Source organism: Aulonocara stuartgranti (assembly GCF_965226115.1).
Source record: "Aulonocara stuartgranti genome assembly, chromosome: 11".
NCBI lineage: Eukaryota > Metazoa > Chordata > Actinopteri > Cichliformes > Cichlidae > Aulonocara > Aulonocara stuartgranti.
This window is the reverse complement of record NC_138947.1, coordinates 2181400-2206317: the sequence shown is the minus strand read 5'-3', so window position 1 is coordinate 2206317 and position 24918 is coordinate 2181400. Positions and strand designations below refer to the sequence as shown.

Below are 24918 nucleotides of genomic sequence, written 5' to 3'. Positions count from 1 at the left end.
GTTGATAATTGTGACAGCTGAATAGTTTAAGGAGCGATTTGCTTCATGTGCAAACGCATGTGCATGCGCTGATCTCTGTGCGCAGGGCAGCGCTGCAGGCAGATGCAAAGATGCAAAACGTGCAGCAGCAGGTGCATCAGTCTGAGCGCCTCTGCTAAGAAATCATGAAACGTGAAACCAGGATTGTAGGAAAAGTCATGGTTGGGTTTATTTCAACAAACATATTACATTACATTTGAAGAAACACAAAACATACATTTCACTTTTTGTTTGAATCAGACTTCTCTGTAACGTTAGCTTATCAGGTCTCAGCACGAGAGGTTTGTGTTTGCTGCTCAGTTAAACTGACACAATCTGATTTTTTTAAAAAGGTCCAAAAATAATTCAGAAATCTTTGTTCCTTCTTCTTTGTTTAAGAGGACGCACACTGTTTTGGAAATGAAGTCTGTGTGTGTGTTTCTGGCTGTCAGGATGCTGATTTATACGTCTTTGTCTGATTTAAACATCGGTGATGAACATGAACGCGAAATAAACCCAGATCAGTAACAAGCAGAGAGAGGAGAGTCTGGGGGAACACGACGAGCGCGCCGACATGTCATCGAGATGAAGCAACAAGCTTTCACGCTGCATCGCTGTTCAGATATAAAAGAAGCAAATCTGGATTATTTCGTTCGCTAGAGCTTCACAGCAAACTGGACAGGAGATGATCGAGGATGCAGGCTCACGAGAAAAATGAAACAGGAATATTCACGGAGTGAAGCTGCTGTTCTTCACTCTTACTTAGCTTCAGCTGCAGATGGAAAAGTCCTAGAACCACCGTGAGGGCGCTAATGTGATTTTAGCGGCAGTTGTGACTTTGGCTTCCAAAGAAATTCAAGATAAACCCTCCAAAGGTTTAGTGATGTCACGTGTACGTGACGTGCATACTGACACATTTTGGTTCGAACTCGTTCTCCATTTCGCTCCGGTTATTAATGAGACAGACTGAGATGCGCAGCTTCTCCTACAGTTAAAAAAAGGTACATATCATTACTATCATACACTAAATGTTAACGTGGACCTATTCTTCTTCTCTTTAGTTTCTGTCGTATGTTTCCATGTTTATATTAAAAAACCGAGACACTCAAACGTCACGTAGAAGGACCCCGATGATGCGTTCAGGTGCTTCCCCCAGACTGTTCGCTCTTTGGTTGCTTTCTCTCCTTCGCTTCATTCGTGACACACACATAAACACACTCATTCAGACTGGACTTTCTCAGCTGGCGTTCAGACTACAGTTAAAGTGGGTTCAGAGAAGCTGTGTGTGTACTCGTTTTAATGGTGTGTGTGGGGTTGTGTTAACAGTCCCTCTGCAGCTCTCAGACCTGAATGTGCATCAGAACTTGTTTACGATGAGTCTGGAAGTCTTCAGGCACCGTGTCTGGAATAAAGAAGGAAATGAGCAGAAAGTTCATCAGTTGTCAGAGTCAGCAGGTTGTACTTCCTGCAGATACCGACTGAAAAGTGGACACAAGTCTTTAAGCCCTGATCTCATTGGGATTTTTTTTAGTTCTGCAGACATGAGAGGTAAAATGAATAGGAAGGACGATGGGTTATTAAATATTAATGCATGTGAGCTTCTAATTGTGCATAATTTTGGGCCTTTCCTCTGAGTATTTCATTTCAGGAACAAACACCAGCCTGCTTGTAGATGAAACTATGGCATCAATTTGAAAATCTTAAAGACATCTTTATGGAGTTATCAGTGTGTTCACAAACCTTTCAGAAAACTTGACCTCTGGACTAGTAGATGCATGGTAACAATTTGAAAATCCTACGTTGACTCGTTCTCTAGTTATCGTATTTACCAACTAGGATGTGCACCCTTTCTGTAGATCCAAGGAGTGCTGACAGTATTCAGTCAGCCTTTTACGGCCGAGGGGTAAAAATGATAGCAGGAGGATTGTTTAGATTAATAATATTTTTAAAAGTTCAAAAAAGCTTCTAAAATTCCAAAATACTGGTTCCTCCTCAATTATCACATTTACAAGCTTTTCAGAAAACCTGACCCCCAACCTTGAGGTCGAGGTGACTGAGATTTTCAGTAGACATCAGCAGGGAGACGACAACATTCATCAGCCTTTTACGGCCAAAAGTAAAAACCCTGCCTCACTACAGATTAGCCAATCTCCCATTCAAGATCATCTTCCTTCCTCTGGGCCAGTACAGAGGTGCACTGCACTTGTACTGGTGTAACTGTGATATGCGCTGGACCTGTGCGTCAAAACAGTGATCCTTTAACAAGTGTTCACTTTGTGGATGAAGTCACAACGAGCCAAATGGGACAACAGCTCCAAGTGGTGAGCAAAGACTAAGTTGGTGTAACAGCAGGGAAATAAAAAGTGTTCACATTTCACAGATTTTCACAACTCCATGAATCATCAAACTCTTGGGTCAGTCCTCACCAGGTTCCTGACAAGGTGCCTCTGTACTTGGGAACTGTGGACTCTTGAGCTGAAAACTGCTTGGTGGCAGCTGCAGATCCAGCTCTCATCAGTCGTGATGATCCTTGAAACAACGCTAGGATCCCTTCAGGACAGAAGCTGGTGTTTGCATGTTTGTGGTCAGAACGAGCTTCCAGGAAGTCATCCAGCCATGCGAGAAGATGATCTTGGATCAGTGGTATTTAAATCAGGCAAGGTTTTGGGATTTTATGGGCTTGTTTTAAGAACTTCTTGTATGTTCGGGAAAAACTGAAAAGTCTGAAGGTGAATTGGTGTCACTGGTAACACAATCGTCCACTTCAACACGGCAGTGACATATTAGCACCGTAAAAGGCTTATCAAAAATATTCCAGGACTCCCCAGAAACAAATAAAACGACAAAATAATGCCAAGCAGGGTCGGCGGTCCTACCATTGCATCTGTAGCGCAGGTTGGACCAGATGATGTTTTCCTGGGAGAAGCAGAAGACACCGAGCCGTCCTCCTCTCATGGTGGTGTCGACCACAACGCCAGAGTCTGCCACCACGCGGGTCCCTTCAAACAGCTTTACCCTAAAACCACAGGAACACGGCGATGCTCCAGGTTAGAAGCCAATCATTCCTATGGATGAATACTAGCATCAGGCATCAGGCGAGCAAATAAATGATTCTCGGGTAAATGATCGGTAAGGATTGTAAATCCAGCAGCTTCAGAGATGAAAATGCAAACACTCCAGAAGATAACTGCTGTGATGTTTGGAGACAGAAGTTTCCTAAAGATAAACATGAACTCTGGAACACTCCGAGGCAGAACCCGAACCCAAGCTTGAAATACAAGCCTGTTAGAAACCAAACATTGCTTGGGATAAATAATAGATCGGACTGGGAATTACGTGGATAGAGTGTATGAAGTAGGATGAAAACCTAATTTTCACATAATGTCTGTAATAAATAAGTAAACGGTTTTTTTCTCATTTTCTGAATATTTGTGCCACATTTGGACAAATCATCAGACGTACTAAGTTTTAATGAAACGATGCAAACAGATTGGAGGTAAAACCTTCATTTCTGCACTCTTTATTTTCAGTCACATGTCCAAACTGCACAGAAAGTCTCAGCAGCAGCTCTGAAGTACTGAGCTGAAAAATGCAAAGACAGAGTGCGAACAACCTGGGACTCTCTCTCTTTAACGACTCTCTGAAGAGACTTTCTGAAAACCTCCTCCTCCTGCCTCGCTGCCTTTATTTCTTTGCTTTTCTCTTTCTCCTCCTGACCGGCTGAAGAATGTGAATCCAGACCTTTTTTTAATCTGCTGCCATTTCCAAAAACGTAAACGTTTTGAGAATCGTGACACTCACTGGAAGAACCAGAATCCGATCATTTATCCTTCAGTGAGCGTTGCAACACTGTAACATTTAATATCAATCAATCTAATATATACAAATGTATTACAGAAATAAAACAGCACGGAGGAAGAGTGTAACTTTGAGTCGATCTGCGTCAGGCTCACTTTTCGGTAACGTGACTCGAGGTCTTATCAACGACTGATTTAGCACTTCGAGTGGGTACAGTAGATATTTTACGGGATAAAGTTTTTCAGTGTGTCGCCGTCTCTCCGTATGATCTGCATATCAATGGCCTCGGAGGTGGATTCTTGCCAGGGCTTTGGTCGTCATGGAGACGAGTACAATGGAGTACCGGGGGGCCCCGAAGCCACAAAGAAGTTTCAGAGGGTGAAGAATGCAGTAAAGAGAAAAGAAAGAAAGAGACAGAAAATAGATGAGCGTGAGGGACACAGCTGCAGGCTGAGGGAGTACTACAGAGTACTGCAGTATCTGCACTTAGTATATATAATAAATTTGTGCTACAACATGAGTACTCACTGTTACAGAGTACTGTAGTATCTGCACAAGTGAAGATCTTTTAACAAAGCTGCAAGGTGTGAGTACAACAGAGTATATCGAGGCTACTGCAGTATTTGTTCTACAGATTATTCATATCTTTACTACAGCAGAATATATACTGCAGGCTTTAGTACTACACTAAAAAACAGAGTTAAAACCACAGAGCGAGAGTACTACATAGTACTCAAGTTCCAGTCCTGCACTCTGCATGTGCTATGGAGTACATCCAAATAAGAGTGTAGTACAGGATACTGTCACACTGCAGTATTTAAGATACTTTAGTCAGACCTCCCTGAGGGTCTGCCTGTGCTCTCACCTGATGTATCCCACCTGCGGTCGGTGGCTGAGCTGCCAGCGGTAGGACGTTTTGTCCATCCAGCCGGTGTTTCGCGGGTCCTTCCAGAGCAGCTTCACCTCTCCAGATGTATCTCCCGTGTGCCACAAGGCATTCCTCAGGAACTCACCTGGTCCGGTCCGAGACTTTACCGCCTGCAGGATGAACACAGGGAGAAAGTTCAGGGGGTGCAACGTCCTGAATGAGACAACTGAACTCTTCAAGAATGACCAGCAGGCATTACAACCTGCCAACACATGATGCAATACTGGTTTCTGCTGATTAAATGTGCATTAAAGGACAGTAGAAGAGAGTAGAAACCTTGAGCTGCAGTGCGGGCTGGGCCATGGCTCTGAAAGGTATGGATTGCCAGTAAGCCTGCTCTGTCTGTTTCCACATCACCACATAGAAGCTGGATGAATCCTGGTAGCCAAAGATGAAGCCAGCGTAGTCGTCGTCCGTAACCGTGTTGACGTGGAACGTTCCCTCGAAGTCAACGCCATTAAATGCCGTGTAGCCTGCAGACAAACGGAGGAGGTGATGATCTGCTCGAGGACCAGAGGACAGCTGTGAATTCTCCACTTTAAAGTGGAACTCGTACCTACGGCTAAACCAGGATCGCTGTTCATCGTCTGGACAATCTCCATACCCTGATGAAAGAGCATCGAGATCACACAGGCAGTTATTGTTTATAGCCTGAGACAAATATGGTAGTAGAGTCCAGCTGGTGCTGGAAATGAGCAAAATAGGCACCCTTGTTGTGCTTCCAGTCCACCAGAAAGAAACGTTAGTATCAGTTACATCTTCTTGTTAATGCTTTTACCGACTGTTTAACACCAATGGACAAGCGATTATACACATTTTCTAGTAAAGAACAGGTGGAGAAACAGTTGTACTTGATAACCAGCCATATTCACATAAGACTACCAAAGTTACCTGATTCAGCACCACCCAGTTGGGGTCAATCTGTGCGTCACCCTCCGGGTCCAGGATGACAGTCTGATAGGCTCTGAAGTCTGTCAGAGTGACCTCGGCACTCTCCGGGCACACATCGAACAAATCCATCACAGCGTCGTTATCAAAGTCGTTCTCACAGACATCTCCGATACCGTTCACTGCAGACGGACACGATGGAGCGGTTTAAATCTAGACCTTCGCAGGATTTCTATGAATAAAGTTACTTCTCTGTGCAGACGACACAGTTCTATTTACTGCCAGAAAAACACAGTTCACAGCTTTGCTACTGTTGACCTGTACATTCAAAATTCACTGAGGGTAATACCAACATTAGAAACACTTTGATGGCAAATACAACAAAACAACATGAATGTAGCTCCAACAAAAGACTTGTGGTAAACGCATCAGGGAACTTGGGCCACATCTGAATGCAGACATTACTACACCGATATGTAACCAGGATGTTAAAATCCTTGGAAACTAAAAGTATACATTTTATAATAAACTATTCAGTAAGAATATAAAAGTAATAATCACACAGAATATGTAAACTTCAAGAGGTTAATTGTAACTAACCCGAGTCTAATTTTCTATCATATTTTCTGCTCTTTAAAAAAGAATAAATGGATGGTACACAGCAGCAGGTTCTGGTTGTTTAGCCTTTGTGGGCTTTTATATGATTGTTACCATCTGAGTCTTTCTGATTGGGGTTAACGATCAGTCTGCAGTTGTCGTAGTCATCGAGGATGCCGTCGTTGTCATCGTCGTGGTCGCAGTCATCTCCCAGGCCGTCGTTATCGGAGTCCAGCTGGGAGCTGTTGGGGATGTCTGGACAGTTGTCTCTGCTGTCCTGGTGACCGTCGCCGTCCCTACAGATGTTAAATAAGCGACCGTGTTTCGCCTTTAATGAGCAGGTTTCTGTTTTTAGAATTACTGTCCATTTTTAAACATGGAACTGTGTGCCCACTAAAGCCTGGCTATGAAAGTGAGTCAGTCTCCATAGACTTCAATATTTTCTTCTAATTAGAGGTGTGGCCAATTTTAGTGACACAGCTGGCTTGTAGCTCGAGGCTGTCATAAGACATAAGACTGATATACTGTATTCCTACCCTTAAATGTATGTTAATAAAACATACTTACATTTATCAGAAACAGCCTGTTTGACAGGAATTGAAACTAATTGAAAATAAAAATGAAATCACTTCAAACAAAGACATTTTCATTTTTTAATCTACAGTGTAATTTAGATCCAAAGTAATCCCATTTATTCCCAATTTCATTTACCTTACAATATAAAGCCCCCTCCCTGAGCAGATGGCCCCGCCCCTCCCTGAGCCTGGTTCTGTCGGAGGTTTCTTCCTGTTAAAAGGGAGTTTTTCCTTCCCACTGTCACCAAAGTGCTGCTCATAGGGGGTCATATAATTGTTGGGTTTTTCTCTGTATGTATTATTGTACGGTCTACTGTACAATATAAAGCGCCTTGAGGCGACTGTTGTTGTGATTTGGCGCTGAATAAATAAAATAACATTGAATGGATCCCATGAAAACTCAACTGCAACTAGAAAACAAGTTTACATCATTTTTTAATTTTCATCGCATTTTTAAATGTTTTATGGCATCAAAAAATAGAAAACTAAAATAGATCTGTGTGTGTGTGTGTGTGTGTGTTCCTGTCTAGCTATCTTTGTGAGGACTGAAATCTGCATTCTACTATACTTGTGAGGACACACTCACCGGTCCTCACAAGTTTGAAGGCGTTTTTGAGGCTCAAAATGAGGTTTTAGTGTCAGGGTTACAATTAGGTTATGGTTAGGTTTAGAGTAAGGGTTAGGCATTCATTTTTAATGGTTAGGGTTAAGGTAAGGGGCTAGGGAAACCATTATGTCAATGAAGGTCCTCACTAAGATAGCTGAAGGGGGTTTTGTGTGTGTGTGTGTGTGTGTGTGTGTGTGTGCGTGTGTGCGTGCGTGCGTGCGTGCGTGCGTGTGTGTGTGTTTTCCAAACATACGTGTCCAGGTTGGTGTCGCAAACGTCTCCGACCAGGTCGTTGTCTACATCAGTCTGAAGAAGAAAGAAGACAGACTGTAACCTCTGACCTTTCTGCTATTGCTAGTTACAAACACAAAACAGTTGTTACTGAGTTATTTGTGCACACCGTGTTACACTGTCTCTGTTTACTGCTGAAACGCACAGAAATGCTGTTTTTACATCGAGCTGTTATTCATCAGCCGCCTCAGTTGTGAGTTGTTGGTGTGACCTTTTAATTCTTTTGACTTTCTCACAACTAAAAAAGTCACAACAACAACAAAGATGCAATACGCAAATACTTTTCAAAACATTTCTCAGCATTAACATTTAGTGTTTTTTGTTTGCGATTTTTATTAAAACAAATTTAAATTCCATGTGTGATTATTTATGTCCAATAAAACGTAGCGTGCCACAGGGCCTGAGTGTTTGTACCTGCATTGGGTTGCTGAGCTCAGGACAGCTGTCGCAGGCGTCTCCGACTCCATCTCTGTCTCTGTCTGTCTGCATCGGGTTCGGTACCTTTGGACAGTTATCCAGAACGTTGGGAATACCTGGACACAAAGCCATTCACCAGTCTTGTTTAATGGTTATAAATGACATTCATGCAGCACTGTGGCTTCACCAGTTTGCATGTTTTTGTAAATAAACAGCCTTAAAGACAAACTTCTAGAGCTTAATTTGCTTCACAGCTCTTGTAGTTCCTGTTCTTTGTCTCTAGAGGGCAATATAGAGTCACGTGTCTCCTGCGAGGTCTGATGGCGGTTTCTAACCGTCTCCGTCGATATCCTGGTCGCAGGCGTCTCCCTGTCCGTTGTTGTCTGTGTCTTTCTGGTCGCTGTTGGGGACGTTGGGACAGTTATCACAGGCATCTCCGAATGAGTCGCTGTCCGAGTTCTGCTGGTCTTTGTTAGGAACCAAACGACAGTTATCCTGAAGGCCAGAGGACATGTCACATGACCACATCACAGCCACGACAGCCACTGACAGACGCATTCGCGGTCTCTAACCTCCACGTTTTTGATGCCGTCCCCGTCAGCGTCCTCATCACACTGGTCTCCGATCCCGTCGTTATCGGCGTCCTCTTGGCCAGAGTTTGGTGTGAACACACAGTTGTCCTGGTGGACAAAGACAGCAGGTAACACACACACATACATCACAGTCCAAATTACTTTTTAGAGTTTAATTACTAAATTAATCAAATGACCTATTATCAGTCAACAACAGCTGATCGCATGTGACACGATACAGTGATAGTGTCATATGTCTGACCTGTTTGCAGTGTTTGTCGTTGTCCATGCAGGGCAGAGAGCGGTCGGGATACCCGTCAATGTCCGTGTCCATACCGCACGTGTTCCCGTTGCCGGCCCAGCCCACATTACACTGGAAACACACACGTGACAAAACAGGATCATCCAGGTGATTCTCTGGTCTGTTTACATGAAACTGCAAATATATCTGAAAAACTAAGTACAAAGGCGTAAAACTTCTTATTGTAAAGACAACATTACGGTGGACGTCCACCGTACTTTATTAGCTGTTAATGGTTTGTCTGACCTTTTCCAACTTCAGATGAACCACCGCCTCATTTACTGACAATGTGTGCACCAGGAGGATGATTATATGCTCTAAATGTTGAGAACTTTGTGACAGCTCAGGACAGACTTGAGGCAATACGACCTTATCGGTGCTATCATAAAACCGAAGCTTTTCTTTCTGTTTAACTAAATCAAAAAGGTTAATTAACGCTTCTGCATTTTTCATTAGTTTTTATTTTCAACCCTAATCATGAGTGGGTTTGTTTTAACTCGTTATATCCATAATTTTGTAATCTATGTCGTATTGACAGAGGAATATTTAAGACGAAGCGGTATTAAAACACAGTATCAAAAAAAGATCCACCATTGAACAAGTTTGACCAAATTAAAAACACTAAACCCAAAGAAACGTCACGTATATATGTGTTGGTTTTCATTTTTTCTGGTCACTTTTCATAAAGCACTACTCCAAAATGCCACTAGAGGGCGGTGTGGATTAGTTTACATTGAGCTGAGCTCAGTGAGCTGTGAAGCGTGATGACAGTTAGTAGTAAACAATGCAGATGTAGTCGACTGTTTGGAAGTTTTTTAGGTTTGGTGTCATTGCTCCTCAGAGGAGCATCATGTTCATAAAGGTAATTTGTGTGGAAACATGGATCGTTACATGACAGTTACATAAACTCGAAACAATCAGGTCTGATGTCCTCACCCTGCAGGCAACCTCTCCGTTCCTCTCCATGGCACAGTGGGCGTTGATGTCACAGGGGTTAAAGGTCAGTGCAGCACAGGACTTCCTAGGGAAGCATCCTGATGTTTGGTTACCGAGAAAACCAGGTTTACAGCCTCCACATTTGTACGAGCCCTGAGGAGAGAGAGAAATATGACGTAGCAGTTACAGCTGGATCTCCACCAGAGGGCGCTGTTTCTCAGCTAAAGCCCCTTTTCCAGTAGTAGCTACTCGGATCGAGTCGCCACGGCTTGCCACTGCTCGACTCGGATCGACTGGTTTTCCATTACAATCGAGTACCACCTGATGTGTGTGGTCATCGTCATAGCAACATGGCAGAGCATCCCGTGACAAAATTAGTATGCAACATCCAGTTAACAATATACCTGCTGCTCGGTCTGCGGCTTTTCGTCAAAATCGGGAACACGGCATTGTTTCTGTAGCTGCTTCTCTCGTTGTCGGGTTTCAAAAATGGCAGTTTTGATTTTCCTGAACGAGACGCTCTCATGACTCATCGAGTGACGCCACTAAGCAGCCAATTGCACACAGTCTGATGATGTCACCTCAACTCCGGTTGAGCAGGTACTAATTTATTAGCTGGTACCAGGTACTATGACTATGGAAAACTGTGGCAAGTCCATCCGAATAGGTACTAATGGAAAAGGGGCTGAAGAGAACAACGTGCAAGTAAATTTATGTTCTCGGCAAAGACATCACAGGAATTTTTATCTGTGTGAAGAGAACAGAGATGTGAACTCACCACAGTGTTGACGCACACAGAGTTTGGCACGCAGGCGTCAGGTAGATCAACACATTCATCAATGTCCACACAGTCCTGAGAAACAGATTCAGGTTTTCAGAACACTTTTCTCTGCAGACACGTTGGCTCATCGTGCAGGAAAAGCACAGGTCGAACTGTTTTTCCACTTATGTGAAGCACGGCCAGAGTGCTGCTCACTGTCGGGGCTCATTTACAGGGACACCTGATGTACTTGTTAAAAACAAGTTTAAAAAACTACAAAAATGCTCTCTCTCTCTCTCTCTCTCTATATTTATATATATATATATATATATATATATATATATATAGAGAGAGATAGATAGATATGAGTACGCACACAGTGGTCATTTACAGTGAATTTTGCCATATGTACTCAAACTTTCTATTTTTTTCTATTGTTTCCGTTTATTCTTTTCTCCAAAAGTTATTTTTAATTGTTTCCAGCTGCATTTTCCTTTTATAAACACATCCAGCGCTCGGGCTGTAAAACAGTGTGAAGTCTGGATACAGCAGACATGCTGACACAAAACTGTATCCACCCATAAAGGTACAGTGAAAGAGAGAAAACAAGCACACCTTTGTGTGTGTGTGTGTGTGTGTGTGAGAGAGTGTGTGTGTGTGTGTGTGTGTGTGTAAGAGAGAGAGAGAGTGACCCCGGGACAGAGAAATAAATCCAGAGTTGAAGTTAAAAAAAAAGAGTTAAACTGAGTGCCAGTGGAAAATTAAAAATAAGTGCAGTCTATTGCCTGACCTGTTTGTGCGTCTTAGCGTAGTCCAGTCCAGTTCCTGACAGTGGCGCCCCCCACAGGCCTGGAGGACATGGCTGACAGCTGAACCCCCCAGCTGTGTTCACACAGGCTTGGGGAGAGAAACATGGCTGCACATCGCACTAAGACAGAGAAGACGGGTGTTACTGAAACACACATCTGGCTTTACAAACATATACCGTGTGTAGTTAGCTTTTTCTAAAGTGACAGCTTCTTCTTTTCCTTCTTTTCCGTATTATGTATGTACTATTCCAGTGATCAATGTTCAAATAATGAGGTCAGTTTATGCGAAAGCCAAAAGCCAAGGATTCATTTTTTCTACTCCTACATCTGTATGATGTCAGTAAGTGAGGATATCCCTAATATGGTCATCTATGGCCCGCTTCAACCACCTGCCTGCTGTTTGTGAAGGGCAGCCAATCAGAAAAGATTTGATTCAAAGAAGGAGGAGTTAAAACAGTACGGTCTGAGAATAAAAACACAGAGCTGGAAATAGGCCGAGCACACCCCCAATGTGCAGTACTGGCATTGTTGTCTGTTGAAGTGTAGTTGCATTGTTACCTCATCAATGTCCCTGCAGTGTGTCCCATTGCCAGTGGTTCCAGGTGGACAGGGACCACAGGTGTATCCAGGGTAGTGCAGACTCTCCATGCAGGACACGCCTTTGTGACAAGGGTTAGGAAAGCAGCGGGAACGAGGCTCATGGAAACCTGCGACAGAGACGCTGAGAGTCAGAGCTTCCTCGCATTTCAAACTCAAACTACGAGGAGGACAAAGAGCACCGCCATCTCACCGCAAACCTGACACTCCAGGATGGTGTTCCTGATCAGAGACATCTCCTTCACCTGCGGACCATGACAACACACCAATAAGCTTTTCAGGTTATGCCACTTCTCTCCCTTTACCTCACTGTATTTGTGTGTATTTAAATTTATACATCTCACTCTTGGTGAACTGAGAGCTGAGCATAAAAGAAAGGTCCTCAGTTTACTGGTTGAGCTACATCCCAACCCTCACCTGTGGTTATGAGCTCTGGGTAGTGACTGCAAACTGAGATCAGGGATATGTCACACAGTGGAAATTTGGTTGTATTGCAAGTTTTTAGTTTGTTATTTGACATTGTTTTAATCCACTGTGTACTGGCTGCGCATGGGATAAATTAGTTGATCATGGATGTAAAGATGGATGGATGGACGGACAGATGGTTGTATGGATGGATGGATTGACAGATGGTTGGATGGATGGATGGGTGGATGGACGGACAGATGGTTGGATGGATGGATGGATGGATGGATGGATGGATGGATGGATGGATGGATGGACGGACAGATGGATGGATGGACGGACAGATGGTTGGATGGATGGACGGACAGATGGATGGATGGATGGATGGATGGACGGACAGATGGTTGGATGGATGGATGGATGGATGGATGGACGGACAGATGGTTGGATGGATGGATGGACGGACAGATGGATGGATGGATGGATGGATGGACGGACAGATGGATGGATGGACGGACAGATGGTTGGATGGATGGATGGGTGGATGGACGGACAGATGGTTGGTTGGATGGATGGATGGATGGATGGATGGACGGACAGATGGATGGATGGACGGACAGATGGTTGGATGGATGGATGGATGGATGGATGGATGGATGGATGGATGGATGGATGGATGGACGGACAGATGGATGGATGGATGGATGGATGGATGGATGGATGGATGGACGGATGGACGGACAGATGGATGGATGGACGGACAGATGGTTGGATGGATGGATGGATGGATGGACGGATGGACAGATGGATGGATGGATGGATGGATGGACGGACAGATGGATGGATGGATGGATGGATGGATGGATGGACGGACGGATGGATGGATGGACAGATGGACGGACGGACGGACGGATGGATGGATGTACTCCCTGAAACATGAAAGTCTACCAACAGAAGACTTTTTCTCACCTGTCTGTCTGCCTCACCTGTTCTCTGATGTCCTGTCGCAGCTCTCCCAGGATCTGATTAAAGATAATGAGCTGGCCAATCAGAGCCTTGGTGTGGTCACCTGACAGGAAACGTATAGTCAGTGATCAGAAATCAGCTCAAATGTGATTATTGGTTTTGATTATTTGCATAAAAAAAGGAAATCTCACCCAGGATGGAGTTCACCTCGCCGCTCACTGGAAGAGAAAGAATTCATCACTGTTTATTAATGTCACACAGGGTATAATTGATTACAGTTAGAAAATGATCAGCTGGAGTGTAAAGCTGCAGGAGAAACCAGCTCTCTCTGAAGGTCTGAGTGCAGAGAGCCACACTGAGTGAGATCTCAGTGAGCTGACCTGAGTTATAGGATGACGAGTCTCCTTGGAACGGGCAGTCAGTCAGAGATCCAGCTTTAGCAACGCTGCCCCCTAAAGCCATCATGAGGGACACCAAAGCCCCCTGAAACAAAGAAGAAGAGAAAGTGTGGAACAGAGCAAGAACTGTGAGGGAACCGTTCCCTTCATTTATCAAAATGTGTTCCTCACTCTCACGTTGAAGCTCAGACGCAGTTAAACTGGCAGAGGGCTGTAATTAGCACGCCCTTTAATTGGGTTTTTTCCTCATGTGAAGTGCAGACACTGACGAATGTTCCACTGGCGGTGCTGCCCATCACTGCTTTATTCACTCTCCTCTGTGCTCGTCCCCGTGCTGGCTCATGCACAAAGGCCCTTTCAGATGGGATTTATTTCTCTGAGGGAGGTGGAGTGATTTTAATATTACCTGCCCCACTTAGTGATTTTAATCCAGAGTTTATGCGACTCATTTTTCACCCCCTCTTTCACAAATAATTACCTCCTGCTTTTTCAGCAAACTGGCTGCTCGTCAGGTAATTTAAACCCTGTTCTTCTACTTCACAGTAAAAGTCTCATCTGTATTTCCACAGCCTGAAGCAGTGTCTTCAAAAATCCAGTTTAGTCCAACCAGCAGTTACCCCTGACACATCCTTCTATTTCAAAAACACTCATAATATTTCCTTAATCACTGAACAGATCGTTAATTTTCTGCTGCTCCAACCTGGAGTCGGGCGTAAGTCTTCTGCCCGTGTCTAATCTCCACCATCTCCACCTCTCTGGGCAGGGGAACCAGCGGCGGCAGGCCCTGGCTGGAGTCAGCCAGTCGGCAGTCAACATACAGCTCCATGTTGATGTTGTTACGCTGCAGGCCACCGACTCTCAGGATGATGGAGTGAGTCCGTCCATCAGCCAGGTTAGCGTTCTGCATGTTCACGGTGTGGACCTTCCCGTCAGCTTTGACGTAACGAACCAGGACTGAAGAACCAGAAGAACATGGACGGTAGAACAAAAGATAGTAAAAGAAAGGAGAGGAGAGAGAAGTCGCAGTTGGAGCAGAAACAGATGGAGTAGAAGAAGAGGAGAAAAAAATGAACAGTTTGACGTTTGGTTTAAATGCATCATGATCACAAACACGGCATCAGGTATTTTATAGACTTACATATAAAGCATAGCTCTGTTTTTATAGGGTTTATATTAAGATAACGCAGAGCCGCTGGTTAGAGATTATAGATGACCACCTTGTAATTTGCAGTTTGATCTAACAGTGGCAGTATTAAGTCATTGCAACAACACCTATAATTAGACACAATAATGATATAGAAGTATCATGAAGGTTTAGTGTTAAGCGGCATTTTCTGTCACATGTCAGAGAACCAAGTCGGCCAGATTTTATTTTCATATATTACCTGCTGTAGTGCCATTTGTGGCAGCATTTTGAGTTGCTATATGTCAATACAGCCATTATATCCCAGATGTTAATAATATGTTTGCATTAAGTCCATAGTAACTACATAAATTACAAAACAAAGTGCAATAAAGTAGGTTTATATTTAGTTGCATGAAATATTTTCCAAACACTGGAAATTTATTTTGAGTGTCTTTACATTTTTGAGATGCACCAATTTTTATAAACTGCAGGAAAAATGAAAATAAATAATTTGTGAACATTTTGCAAAAAAAAGCATCAAAATAAACTATTTCCAACAACAGTGCAGTTTAAGTCCTGAGCCTCCAACAAAATGACACAGACAGGCCAACATGACTCACAAACACCAGCAAACCTTCGAAAGGCCCCGCAGGGAAAAACTATGTTTCCCGCAAAAATGACATCACTTCCGGTTTTGGCAAGTGAGGGCGGTCGTGCGATAGCTTGCGCTGACGTTTATTCCAACGTTGATCGGCTCGGCAAAGCGTGTTTCTCGATTATAATGTTTTTGTTGTTTCCAGCGCTTTTTATGCGGTTTTTAAAAAAAGACATTTCTGGAAGGAAACTGTGACCTGAGACAAGCTGAATGCGTGTTGCTTAAGTACGCTCCTCCGGTTTCATATGCAAAAAAATTAATTATTGCGCTAGCTTATGTGGCTGCAATTCTAACGGGATTTAGAAATAGTTACACAAATGGGCTTTAACCTCCTGGACATCACATTTTGGGTTATTTAGACCAAAAAACTCAATTTTGCTCTACAAGGGCCTGATATCCACTTACAAGAACATTATCCTGCTACTGTTCTATCAAATATTTTAAATGAATATCCTCATATGTGGCTCTTAATAAAGTAAAAATCTGGTAATTCTTTGTTTTTACATTCATCAGGTCCCAATCAGCCCAAATATCAAAGAGAAATTAAAAATGCTGCTGTGGGAGAGTTCGGGTCTCAGGAGGTTATAGAGGACAGCTCTGCAGATGAGAACAAACCTGAGAGATGTTGATGAAAGAAAAATAGAACTCATCGATATTAGACTGCAGTACTGAGCAAATATTAATCCAGTCTTTAACTCCTATCTGTCTTCTACACAGAAAGTGTTACTAAGATACAAATAAGAAAGTTATTTATGAGGGTCAACAGGAGGAAATCATCCACAGCTTACTCATAAAGACAGGAACTGCCCATGCTCTAATTTCTAAATGCTTTTGTTTGAAAGTAGGCGATCAGGGCAACGGTTCCGTGGATGAGAAAATGGAAGAAGCGTAACGGAAAAAATTAAAAAGAATAAACAGTCTGAAGGAGCGGATGGCTGGCAGCTCGCAGCAGCAGGAAGAAGGAGCTCTGCTGACCAATAAAAACATGAGAAGCACCAAGAAAATAAAACTACCAGGATAAAATAACTGTGGTGGCGTAAAGATAAAAGTTATAGTTGTATCTTATTTCTCTGTCCCACAGAGCTGCGCTCAGTTCAACATAAATTACTGTCACCAGAGAACCCAGTGCAGATTCATCCGCTGCTGGAAATAGTCCCATTATTGGCCTATTTTCAAGGCGAGGAGGCTCTCTGGAAAATTTGTGTGGATCATATTCAGACTAAAGCATTTTGAGACAGCTAAATCACGAGGTCAAAGGTCGGCCTAAGCCAAAACACAAACACAGAGTAGTTTATGAAACATGGAGTCTGATTACAGCAATCATGTAGTTAGAGCAGCTGCAGGCTGAACTCGCAGTCTGTCATTATCAGGATGAAGAAGATTATAAAACGACAACAGAACCAGATTCCTGTGCCGGCCCGGCGGAGACCAGCTGATCAGACCAGACTGCACCCGCCCAGCACAGAGCCACGTGAACGTCATTCAGAGCTGAACCATCAGAGCGCAGTGTTCAGTTTCAGCTTCATTAAACATCATTGAGCTCGGCGTGATTACCAGCTCTGTAATCAGCCACCGTCTCAGTTCTGCAGGACTCAGAGTTTCCACAGATCTTCAGTCTGTCAGGCTCAGCTGTGTGTTTGATGTGGCAGACATGCGTGGAGTCTGCAGGTTAAATGTGTCACTCAGTGGAAACGTCACATCTTAGTGCCTGCATCTTTACAGCCCATGTGCTCCTGGACCAGCTGATGTATTTTATTTGCCACTTGTGGGAAAACTACATCAGAATGTATCAATAGGTTCATATTTGATTTTTTGACAACAGATTTTTCCTCCATGTCTAACTGTCAGTGGACAATCTGTGAGAAATTTCTGCTGTTCAACCTTTATGACAGGTAAGAAGGAGACGCTGCACCTCGAGTGGACGTAGATGGTGACGTAGTCCTGAAGTTATATACATTTTCATCTATAGCAAAGACAAGAGGGCGTGCAAGAGACTGATGTCACAAACTGAAACCTGAGAGAGCGGCCTGTGCAGAACCAGAAATTCCAATACATTCAATTCAATTTTATTCACACAGTGCCAGATCACAAAGTCGCCTCAAGGTGCTTTATATTGTAAGGTAGACCCTACAATAACATACAGGGAAAACCCAACAATCATATGACCCCCTGTGAGCAGCACTTTGGCGACAGTGGGAAGGAAAAACTCCCTTTTAACAGGAAGAAACCTCCGGCAGAACCAGGCTCAGGGAGGGGCGGGGCCATCTGCTGTGATTGGTTGGTGTGAGAGAAGGAAGACAGGATAAAGACATGCTGTGGAAGAAACAGATGAACAAACAAGTGTGACGGAAAACTCTGTGCCCTTTCTGATGAGCTGTTTAGGTCAGAGTCTGACTCTGGGGAACTCCAGGCCTCGAGAGCCGGTGTCCTGCAGCTTTTAATATCACCCTGGGCCAACACACCTGAATTACATGATTAGTTCACTACCAGGCCTCCGGAGGACTTCAAGACATGTTGAGGAGGTCATTTAGCCGTTTAAATCAGCTGTGTTGGATCAAGGGCACATCTAAAACCTGCAGGACACCGGCCCCCGAGGCCTGGAGTTCCCCACCCCTGGAGCACAGGAAATTAAAGTGTAGTTTAACCTGTGGAATATTAAAGACTGCTTTTGTCCCCAGATTGTTCAGTGTCTCTCTGGTGAGTGGAGTGTGCAGGATGATTGGTGGAAACGGTGTGAATAACTCTAACAAGCCTGTCATAACGGTTTTTACTTCCTCCATCATCATCATCAGCTGAATGATTTTAATGAAACATCTTCAACAACAACTAAAACCTTTGCAGTGACCATCACACCTCCTGAAGAACCCCACAGAGTCTCGGGATTCCTCAGTGATCTGTGGAACCTCCTTACTGCTCCACGGTACGGTGCGTTACTCTCCAGGGCCCCGTGGGTTCAAAGGTAAAATAAAACGTTTCTGTCAGATGTCACAGAAACACTGTGGACCAGCTGCTAAGCTAAAGACGCCACATTTCCTTCCTTTCTTTCCTTGTCCTGAACCTGCTACGTCGACCCTCTTGGTGAGGTGTTTCCTCTCAGTGAAGTATTCGAACCACAGCCTTCATGCTTTCATGGAAAGCTTTTACAGCTCTGCTGTTTCATTTCAACAAAATCCATCCTGACACTTTTGGGATCTGTGGAAAGTTTAAGATTTCCAGCAGAGTTTAAAATAAAGAGGATTTGGATGGTGTTTGGATCAGAGCTGGAGTCAGATGAGGGTGAGCTGCTACACGTCCACCAACCTTTGTTGATCTTCCCCATGATGGCGACCTCCAGGTACTTCCTGTTGTCCTGCTTGCTGTAGATGCCCAGCAGAACTCCTCCGAGCTTTGCCGGCAGCCTGAACGTGGACACCACGTAGATGTCACTGAGTGCGCTCAGACCACCAGACAGCTTCTCCACCGCTGCAACGCTCTGCTTCGAGTCCTGCAGACCCAACACGTCGATCACTGAGGAGCAGGAAAGAGTGCACACAAGTGTTTCGTTAACACGAGAGTCCGTTAGCTCAGAAACCTCAAAGAGAAAAAAGCTGAACTGGTTTTTGACTCCTGTTCAGATTTCATCAGAGACACCGTGAGACAAATCTGACACTCAAAGGACTCACACAGGAATTGAACCACTGCCCCAAACAGCCAATCAACGGCCAAACTGGAAATTAGAAATCATGTTGTAGTGACAGCTGTGGACAAAGACCCACCGTGTGATCGCAGAGATATCTCTGTACTGATTATCTTAGCAAAGATGCAGAGAAGAATCCTGTTTTACTTTCTCGTCACTACTAATTAATCCACATGTCACAGAAATGTAACTTGTATAAAAAGATAACCAACAACAACAACCATAAGTAAAGAATGACACAATAAAAACATCTGGTTATAACAGGCATCAAAACTAAGAAATAAAGCGATGAGGGAATTCGCTCATTTCCAGATGTTTTCGATTTGTTGAGAAAGTCGTCAAATAGAAGAACTTTTTTCTTTTTATTACATTCAACACCAGGGCAGATGTTTGGCAAGTCTCTTTTGTTTTGATCGTCGACAACATGAAACGCGTTAGGTTTTGGTCTCAGTTTCAGAACCTTTACATACAATCAGCACACTTTTAACATCTGGAAAAGTGCCGGGCGGCGTCAGGTCGATGCCAAAGCCTGGCAGCATATTTTAAGACGTTCTGTGGTGACGTAGAAACAGATACTGCCTCGAAATGATTGATGCTAAGGCTGAAAGTTCAACACTAAAAATCATAAACTCTGTGATCGCCTGCTGAGCTGTCCAAGGTACATGCCGCCTCTCTCTCCAGCCAGCTGGGATCAGCTCCTGCCCTCAGGACGCTCTCCAGAATAAAGCAGACATAACTGAAGGATAAATGGAAATCATTTAGAAAGATGTAGGAGACCCACCGTCGCCCCCATTTTCCTTAAAGACCATCTTTATTGGTTTCTTCTTCATTTTTTTTATTAGAATCATATGAGGATCTGAGCATCTAACAGCTAATATCTGACTTTCTTGTGACCTTTGCACGTTTAAATTAGACTCCAAGTCACAACAATACTGAGTTAAAGCTTCCTTTTTAACATCTGAAACTTCCTGCAATCACTCAACTGCTCAGACTGCAAAACGAGACAACAGATGCATTTCTGCACCTCAGCTGGATTTGTACAGACGCATGAAGGTGGTTTACATCTCCCCTCTTGTTCTCACTGGGTGTCTCTAATTGTTGCTCCTCCCACTGTGGATTTAACAGTGATGATTTCAAACACACCAGAAAATTCTGGGCGAGGATCACATGAGTCAGAGCGGCTGCTGCGGTTTAATGTCACCGAGACAAATAGATGAGATTCCTCTGGGAGCTAAAATATTGTCTGAACATCGCAAAGGATGCAAGAATATTGTTCTTTAATACTTGACTCAAAGAAAAAACCTCGCCTGATCTAAGATAAATGGAACCTGTGCTCCATGAATGCTCTTTCGTGACAAATAAAAATACAAAAGTTAACCCGTATCCTTACACAGAATAGGCGTGGTTCAGGAGTACCTAAGAAATCTCTACCCTGAGTGAGCTGCATACAAAACCGATTAGGGACCACCAATGCAGGAACACAAAAGTGAAGCTGCTCAGCAGAACGGCTCTTTCCAAGCAGCTACGGTCTGATGACAGAAGGCGAGATAGAGATCAATCAGGGCAAGGGCCGGCTTGCCTTGATTGACACTAATCAGCACACAGAGCAGAGCAGTGTGCGAGGTGCTGTCGGCTATGCTGAAAGCAGTGACTCACTTTACCTGCTGATACATGAACCGACGCAGCAAACTTCAACGTGCAGCTTCCAGGTTTTTATTGTGAAACTAAGCTACGTTGGTGAGCTCGACTCAGGAAGTTTCTGATCAGTCCATCTGCTGAACACAAACACCACAGAGGAAGAACAACACAGACAGCTGATAATCCTGCCGCCCCTCCACCCTCACACCAGCCAGGATGTCTTAGTCCAATAATAACAGATGACTCCTGATGTTTTAAAACAAACCCCAACAATCTTCAAACTGGAGACTAGTGTAGCACCTGAACCTCTGCAGAAAGAGGAGTCAGCTCCATGCAGCCCGCAGGAGGGGGCTCAGACCATAAACATCTGGCTGGAACCAGTTTAAGCTCAATTTACTGGTTTCACAAAGGTGGCTCAGTGTTAGACACAGTAACAGGTCAGAGCATCACGCAGACACAGCTGACGCTAAAACTGATCCCAGTGCAGAGGCTTTAAAACGCAGAAGAGTCGTGAAACCAGCAGGCGACCCCACAGTGGCCACGCCCACCTTTCAGTCTGCAGACTTAACACTTGGTCCTAAATAAAGTCACTCCTGCAAACGTTAAACACCTTTTCTCAGATCACTTGACTGAGTAGTTTCTTTTTGATAGTTTGTTGGTCGTTTCTTAAAAGCAACAGAATCTCTGCCTCGCCTCCAAAACCCTGCTTTCCATGTTTTAATGGTAATAAAGTATTTGTTAATAAAATGAAAGATTTAAAGATGATCTCTGTCTGCACTGGGCTTACGTCACAGAAAATGAATCCTTAGCAGACGGGGAACCCCTTTCAAGTCCTCGCTTTTAGTCCAAATCTCTTGCAGCTGTTTTCCAGAAGATAAAATTGAAAAGATTAAAAAAAATGTTGTTGGAAACCCAGAAAGTTACTATAAACAATCCCAAAGTGGAAGAAAGCAGTGAAAGCGCTGACACACTGAGGAAGCTTTCTTCTCATCAGATTGTTTTAAACACTTGAAAAATAGGAGCAGTGATCCTGCTGATCTATAACATCTGTTCCTCTTTATTAGGCCACTGTGAAGATGGTCTCTCAGCCCAGAGTCAGCAGAGGTCCGCACCTCAGTCCTGAACTCCTTGCTCGGTTTTTATTTGGTGTCTGTGTCTGTGTTTCTCTTTAGTCTGAGTGAATCTGTCCTCACAAAAAAATAAAATCATTACAATTCACCCCAATATGCAGCTGCTGTGTTTTATGTAACATTCATCGGTGAGCAGCAGCTGCTGTCACTGTGGATTACACAGCATGTGCAATATGGACACCTTTTGTGTTCTTTAATGTTTTCTGTATTATTCCAAAAAGGACTTTGGAAAGTTAGGTATGATTAAAAATCTGGATCTCTAAGACCACAGACTGTATGTAGAAGATGGACATGGCTGCCATGACATCATCCACTGGTTTTGGACTCCACATTTTAAAGGTTCAGTGTTAGTGACTTAGAAACGACCTCATTCAGTTATCAGCTAGTGCTAGCTGGCTCCCTTTGCCAGCTGGCTGCATCACTATTTATTACTATAATGGACTAATAACGCACTCAGCAGGACTGGAGTCTTTAGCAGGCACTGATGTTATTATCAGACTATTATTCAGATAACTAAACGCTCCATCATGGACGTGAGGCCTGAGGTGAGACCTTCGTCAGCTTCCACCTGCTGTTCAAACTTCCTCAGCAGCACACTTTGTTTCACAGAAACAGCATCCTGAGCCGAACACGTCCTCGGGATGTTTTAGACCATCTCACTCTGTCTCCGGGACTGGAAATCCAAACTAAAATATCCAGGTTGTGCATCCATAATCACCTTTTCACTGCCTTACTAAAATTTCTGACTTCAGGTGATCGACTGATATCTGATACAGTCTCAAGAACTTTTATTAAAGAAATAAAACATTTTAATTTGAGTAATTCATGAGTATAGATTAGTTTTTAATAGGTTTAAGAACAGAAAGGGAGATTTTACACCACCTGGTTAGAAGGTGTAATAATGAAAAGCTTATTAATACATTTAATATAAATGTAGAACACATTTACCTTTTTTCCATAAAATCGTAAGACGAACACTAAAACAGTATCAGTAATGATTTATTTGTTATTAATAAACCCGTTTGCTATGAACTCATAACCTGAAAGCTGGTCGTGCAATATTAGTAACACAAACCTGGTATTAACATTAATAAACACCATTTATTAAAGAGCAATTTTTCAATGTATTTGCTAAGTTTGCTAAAACTGTAATATGAAAACTGGTAACGTGTAGCGTTGAAACAATATTAGTAACGTGCTCGGAGTTAATAAAATCAGCAGCTATAGTTAATGTGTCACTACGAAGTGTACTAAAGCAGTACTTCAGTGCAGTACTCGAGGATTACAACTACTTCCCATCCCGTTTTACTCGGTTTCAGTTACAGCATCAGCTGCAGGTTGGTTCGGTTCTCTGACCTTGGACGTCCGGTCCGTCCGGGACTCCCGCAGCGAGCTGAGCGCCGATGAGTGACAGCAGAACCGGGACACACCAACCCATGCTGGACCTCAAAGAACCGGCTCTGGAAACTTTAAACCGGAGATCCCGGAGGTACAGAAACCCGTGCAGGTCCCACGCGATGCTGGACTTGGGGGAACCGAAGGAGAACCCGAGGAGCTCTCCAAAGAAGGTCGGAGAAGCTGGAGGACGGAGAGGGGAGCAGGGGCAGTTTCAGCCAGGAGGAAGGAGCAAGAGGACCGAGAGAGCAGGCTGTATCCACACCGACGAACAGCAGCGGTGAGCGGTGAGGAGAGGAGCCGAAGCACCGCAGGACAAACCGAGCAACTGACGGGCGGGTTCACGAGCACAGCTGGAAACTGCTGCTGGCGCGCGCTCAAGTCGTGCGCGCGACCCGAGAGCAACAATAACAATAAAAGAAAATCAAATTAATTCAACTTTAAAAACAACAACAAAGTAAAAACAGAGAAAGGAAGTTTTTTTCATAGGTTAAAGTTTTCTTTTCTTGAAGTGAAACATCTGCACTTCACTTTTTTGGATAACAAACAGAGAAGCAGCTCGGATCAGATTACATAACAGCGAATAAGGGGTCGAGAATCAGTTTAGTGCCTGATGACTGCAGCTGTGAGGGCAGTAAACAGATCACTCCTCCATCCATCACAGCAGGTCAGAGGTCAGGTGTCAGAGGTCAGGAGCTGCCTCCCAGGAGCTCTGATGTCCGTACCACCTTTGTGTTCTGGGACCCTCATTCAGTCCTGCAGGGGGCCAGCTGAGGGTCCAGGGCCAGACTGTGACACCCCCGGGTGCAGGGTCCTTGTGTGAGTTCAGAAAATAATTTACAAGAAGAATTAGAAGAAAAACGTCCGGAAGTTCAGGAAGTGGACCTCTGTTGAATCCTTTTGGATGGCTAATGGAACTAGCTGAAAAAACACACATGGCATGCTGTGCGATACGTCCCACGTGTTTGTACTTCAGTGTCCATACGGATTTTATTAGCCTGATACTGCAGTGATTTGCAATTTAATTCAATTATATTTATACAGCGCCAAATCACAAGTCAGCTTAAGGTTCTTTATATTGTAACATAAAGACCCTACAATAGTACACACAGAGAAAAACCCAACAATCGTATGACCCCCTGTGAGAAAGCACTTTGGCGACAGTGGGAAGGAAAAACTCCCTTTTAACAGGAAGAAACCTCCAGCAGAACCAGGCTCAGGGAGGGGCGGTTGGGGGATCGTCTTTACAGGCTGAGACCTCAGTCTAAAGTCTGTGTGTGATCTCCAGCGATGGGCAGTAATGCATTACTGTAATCTGATTACTTTTTCAAGTAACAAGTAATGTAAGGGATTACTATTGCAAAAAAAGTAATTTGATTACTGTTACTTTCCCGTAAGCAAGCTGCGTTATGATGACATTATTTTATTTTATATG

General features: G+C 43.7%; 1 protein-coding gene across 1 annotated transcript; it reads right to left on the bottom strand.

The window, feature by feature from the left end:
* Positions 1-183: 183 nt before the first annotated feature.
* Positions 184-24169, bottom strand: thbs3a (thrombospondin 3a). The gene is made up of 23 exons (XM_082551692.1): positions 23445-24169; positions 18945-19151; positions 14564-14817; positions 13846-13948; positions 13657-13683; positions 13486-13568; positions 12288-12339; positions 12056-12204; positions 11479-11616; positions 10707-10781; positions 9929-10081; positions 8954-9064; positions 8692-8799; positions 8455-8614; positions 8117-8235; positions 7665-7717; positions 6344-6525; positions 5636-5814; positions 5301-5349; positions 5021-5217; positions 4682-4854; positions 2895-3034; positions 184-1420 (listed from the first exon to the last, which is right to left on the bottom strand). Exons 1-23 carry the CDS (start codon positions 23524-23526, stop codon positions 1359-1361), a joined length of 2856 nt encoding a protein of 951 aa, XP_082407818.1. The 5' UTR covers positions 23527-24169; the 3' UTR covers positions 184-1358.
* Between the last annotated feature and the right edge of the window lie 749 nt (positions 24170-24918).

What these genes read in the sequence shown, in the direction of transcription:
- thbs3a (XM_082551692.1), bottom strand. Translation starts at nt 23,526, where the DNA reads ATGGGTTGGTGTGTCCCGGTTCTGCTGTCACTCATCGGCGCTCAGCTC. An exon ending in ACGGAGAGGTTGCCTGCAGG is followed by an intron (nt 9,065 to 9,928) that starts GTGAGGACATCA and finishes GTGTGTTTCCAG; the next exon opens with TGTAATGTGGGCTGGGCCGG. An exon ending in CCTGCGCTACAGATGCAATG is followed by an intron (nt 1,421 to 2,894) that starts GTAGGACCGCCG and finishes TCTTTATTCCAG; the next exon opens with ACACGGTGCCTGAAGACTTC.